Source organism: Cinclus cinclus, chromosome 1, assembly GCF_963662255.1.
Source record: "Cinclus cinclus chromosome 1, bCinCin1.1, whole genome shotgun sequence".
Lineage (NCBI taxonomy): Eukaryota > Metazoa > Chordata > Aves > Passeriformes > Cinclidae > Cinclus > Cinclus cinclus.
Genome location: NC_085046.1, coordinates 66,081,772 through 66,086,747, shown reverse-complemented (window position 1 = coordinate 66,086,747; position 4,976 = coordinate 66,081,772). Strand labels below are relative to the sequence as shown.

The following is a 4,976-nucleotide window of genomic DNA, read 5'->3' as shown; positions in this document are numbered from 1 at the left end:
CAACAACAGAAACAGCAAAACCATAGTTCTGGCCAGTTTCCAGGGCACAGTTTAGCTGACTGAAATGCTGAACATGCAGAAGCAAAGCACTTGTGCTAAAGAAAATCCGAGTAATGCATTTCATCACTCAAGTGTCTTATATCTCCATTCCATTCTTGAATGTTTCTGGATTGAGCTTGGCGCAAGCTACAACTTTTTAGTGTTAGCAACTATTCCAAGAGGGCCGATACCTTTTAAATATTCCATTCTTTCACAGTAAATGCATGTTTATGCTGTTTCAGAAACAAGCGAGCAGCAGGACCTTATGGCTCAGACAGCATAATTTTACCTTCAGCCTTTACCATAAAAGTGCACAAGTTGTTGGGTTGCAGGGAAGAATTCTCCCACAGACCATTAATTTGGCAGGCTCTGGAAGTTGGTAAAGATAAAGAGGAGAAAGGCCCTACTGGAACTGCTCATTTTGTCATCATTACCCCAGTTCCTGTGAGGGTCATAAATTGAGTTCAGATAAAAAGACAAATTTTAAGAAGGCTCACTGGACCTCACCCAAATTACCAAAGCTCTTAAGAGCATGAAGAGGTCAAACTATATGAGAGGAAACACTTTTATTCAACCTGAGACTGCTGCTCAGTCTGATCTGCCTGAAAACTCCTCCGAGAGTTACCCATGGCATTCTGGAATTTTCTCACTGGCCTTCAACTCCCAAAATACACAAAAACGTACAAGGAAAAACCCCATAGATGTTGAGACACATTTTTCAAGCTTCTAAAATAAACTTGTTTAAAAATCATATTGCTTTTAACTGATTTGTCCGACTCCACTTATTAGTAACCACACTAGAAGCACCAGCTGAAAATCAAATTCTTGCAAAGACTGATGTTATTTCCTCAGTTAATATTTATTTTTGCATGTATCCATAGAAGTACTACATGGAAAGTAAAATAACTCGTGACTTCATTTTCCTGCCAGCTATCAGACAGCATTGCTCATGCACAGATCTTTGGTATTTAATATTCATAATGCAGAAGTGTCTACTGATCCCAGTTAGGATCAAGAAGTTTTATGAGATGTTGTACAAAACAAAGATTATCACTGTTCTGCCACAAATAATTTACAGTTGGACAGATTGACAGACTAACTATTTCTGCACTAGTTGTTATGTGAAAAGTATTTCTTAATCTTACTCTAGTCACTCCTTAATGCAAATATGAAACTGTAGGGAGCTCTATGCTGTAACGTAGGGCACTCTTGCAGCAAATGCAGAACAGTGCTCTACTTCAGGAGCTACAGAGGCAAAACAGTTACTTTGCTTTAACAGGGTGGGGTTTTTTTGGGTTTTTTTGTAGGTTGGTGGGGTTGGGTGATATTTTCATTGATCTATTTTATTTCAGTGTAAAGTTACATTATAGTATTAATCAACCTGAATACACTTTAAAAAATAATTCAGTTCAAAAGAAAAGTTGGCTAACTTTAACAACAATATTCATTTTGACTGTCTTCCTAATGAAAATGATTTGACTTTTTTTTTTTTTCAAAATGCAGCAATATTTTTGAGATGTGATACTTCTCCAATACATCTTTCCCCAAAGGAGGTGGTTTGCCTGTCCTTGGTTCACATAACACTTACTCTTAACAATGACAAAAAGGCTTTTTGAGTTCCAGAAGTACAGGGGGAAAGAAATTTAAAAATTTTTATGTAGCCGTATTGGCCATGATCAACTCCTTGAATCCTTCTTGAGAGACATGTGAAGGAAGAACAGTTTACCTTTGAGGCAAGTTTAGTATTTAAGCATTCTTTAGGAAGCCTGCGTTACTGAAGGACAACAGCTTTCCCTAGGCTGTGCAGAGAGCAAGATGGGATCAGAGCTCAGGAGTAATGTTTCCCAGTCAAATGCAACCACCAGGTCTCTTCTGTAGCCCACTAAAGGCCTCTGGCAACCTGAATTCCCCAAATGAGGCAGTAGAGGATGCTCTTTCAAATATCTCCTTGATGGCAAGGATGTTTCTATGGTAATTCTGCATTCAAAGTTACTGGTTCGTGCTGCACGAGAGGCTACACAAGGGCCCAAGGAAATGTATGAACCTATCTAAGGTTGTGCATACCCAGGGGGCTTCCATAATTTTTGGGTGCGCAGAAATACAAAGATGGAATAATGACAATGTTGTGCTGCACTTCATTTGTTGAATTACTTCAATACCTTGCTCACAGATGTGTGCATGTGAATCTAATCAACCAAACTCCTCATAGACAGCACAGATTATTTTGAGAGATTATTCCTGCGTCTGCTACAGAAAAATAAACACCAGCCTTTCATAACCTCTTGAATACAGGGAGAGGTGTGTGTATGCATACACTAACACATGCATACCCCTCCCTGTATATGCCCCAAAAATAAAAAGTGAGAATAAAATTTTTCCTCTATATAGAACATTATTCTCATAAAGATAGGATGATTAAAAGCAGACCTTTTTATGCAGAAAAAACCCACATCAAAACCTGCTTGATTGTTCATCTAGATAATCAATTATATTAAAAAAAAACAAACAAAAACACAAATTAAAAACAACAGGGGGAAAGGAAAACTGTCATAATCAGAAATAATTATCTGAAAAAATGTGATTTTTCCATGTCCCTTGAAGTCCTAGAATAGGAAACTTTTCTGTACCTTTTCTTCTTGAATCATATTTTGCTTCCAATCCTAAATGAGCACATTCAACAATTCAATCTGCTGTTCAATAATAGTGACTTACATTGTCTTTTAAATGCATACAAAAAAGTTGCATGTCTTTGTTTTCATTTTCCCTGTGTGTTTGTTGCATACTGACATCAAATTCCCTCCAGGCATCCTAACCTTGCAATTGGAGAAACAGTGCTCCAGGGTTTTCCACATGTCTAATACACCTGGATAAAAAGTGCTAATTGTCACCAACTTCCATTAAATGACAGTAGTAAGGCACAAAATATGCTTGATTTGCAGATGCTAGTGCCACTGGGAATTAGCAGCAGATTAATAATTGTGCAGACCTTGAACATTCCCCTGGCATTGCCAGCCTGGGTTTTCAGTGCAATGTCAGACTACAAGGCCTTTGTTTTTACATTACTTTCCTGAGGAAATCAAGCTGAAACATTTGCACTCTTTCTGTATGTATGTTTGGCTGTAATACCTTCTCACAATAATTTCTGACTAAACTGAATAAATTTTAAAGGAAAGTTGAGGTTGCAAACATATGCAAAAATAGGCATCTAGGTAGATATAATCAAGCCTGAGCCTAAGTGTTTCAAGTATCCTGGCTTTTTACATTCAGGTACTCTTGCAGACAAATAAACCCTAATTCTGTTCAAATTTTGTTGGCTCTGAAAGTAGAACAGAGGTGTGCCATATCATATTCAACATGCAGCAACCTTGCATCCAGCCACCTTTATGGATCAGGTGACAGGCTAGGTTCCCAGCTTGTGGTGATATTTTTCTTCTACAAATCTATCTGCCAAAAAGAAATGCTTTTTCACCTTGAGGCTTTGAGCGGGCATCAGGAATCAACTTCCTGCACAGGTTCACCCTTGCTCTTTTTTCCACCAGATAAATTCAGGGGCCAGCTCTGTACCTTCTCTCCTCTCTTCTTGATCTGCTGTGCTGCTGTTTCCTCTCGGCGCACACGAGGACACAACCCCTGTGGCATGCAAGTTTACTGACGGCTCTGGTGGCATTGCAAAGCTCATTTCTGCAGGCAGCAACATGATTACGGCAAAGGTGAGGGCGAGGTTGAGCAAATGTGTTTCAACACTTCTTTTTTCGTATTTATCACCGTGCCATAGCATTCCTGCAGCCTGGCCTGCTGCTGCTCCAGCTGCCTGTGCAAACTCCTGATGGAGCGCAACAGCAGGAGCCGTCGGTACATAGCTAGCTGGAGCCGGTACTTCTCCTTTTCCTCCTTTTTCTTGTTTTCTAAGGTCTCCATTACTGTTGCGCTCTTCATCCCAATCACACGGCCCAAGCTGCAAGAGGCCTGGTCGCGCTCGGTGCCTCTCCCAGCCTGCTGCGTGTCATTCCCAGCCTGCTGCGTGTCATTCCCAGCCTGCTGCGTGTCATTCCCAGCCTGCCGGGCCTCGCTGGCCTCACCGGGCACCGCTGGGGCCTGCAGCGTCTCCGAAGGCAATCTGCCATGGCAGCAGGGGCTTTTGGCAGGCAGGGAGCTGAGCATGTTGTCAGCTGCTGCAGGGCATGAGGAGGAACCTAACAAGGCATCTACAGCTGCCAGAGGATGCTCAGCCAGCCCAGGGGCCGTCCTCTGTGCCTGGCCACCCCTGGCCATGTCTGGGCTAGTCAGGGCTTTCAGCTGGGCCACTGCCCTGCTGGAGAGGACAGACAGTCTTTCTGGCACGGCTGGGCTGCCCTTGTCCTTGTTAAGGCTGTCTGGTGAAGGGCTGGCAGAGCAACCAGGGGATGCTGACACAACATCATGAGTCAGAAATCGGTCTTCATCATCACTGCTGTTTAGGATCTCCTCTTCATCTCTTGGTATTACAGCTGCTGTCTCGGCCATTTAATGCCTGAGCTACAGAAACTTTCTGTGGACAAAGTGGAAGTAAAAGGATTTCATTTCCACATGCACACACAGAGAAGCACAGTGCAGAGTGACATTTGAAGAAAGAACCTCTTTTTATATTTAAGCAATGGACCTATTACTTTTCTAATAAAGCACAACCCTTGGGTCACTTCAGGCCATTTCTTGTGATTTGCATTAGATGTTCTTCGAGACACAACATTAATCCAATAATAATTAAAATGATATACTGTACTATTAACATTCTCAAATCTTTAAAGGCAAGTGATCTATCCCTGAAGCACTGGCTGTGCTGACTAATTAAACAGAATACAGTTGTAAATGGGCATTGTAAGCACTTCTCCCATTTAAGAACACAGATCTAACAAGTGTAGTTTGTAGAGATGGGTGAGTTATTGGGACTGATCAGCTTT

General features: G+C 41.6%; 1 protein-coding gene across 1 annotated transcript; it reads right to left on the bottom strand.

The window, feature by feature from the left end:
* Positions 1–3,738: 3,738 nt before the first annotated feature.
* Positions 3,739–4,542, bottom strand: LOC134047709 (UPF0500 protein C1orf216-like). The gene has a single exon (XM_062499066.1). It carries the CDS (start codon positions 4,540–4,542, stop codon positions 3,739–3,741), a length of 804 nt encoding a protein of 267 aa, XP_062355050.1.
* Positions 4,543–4,976: the final 434 nt, after the last annotated feature.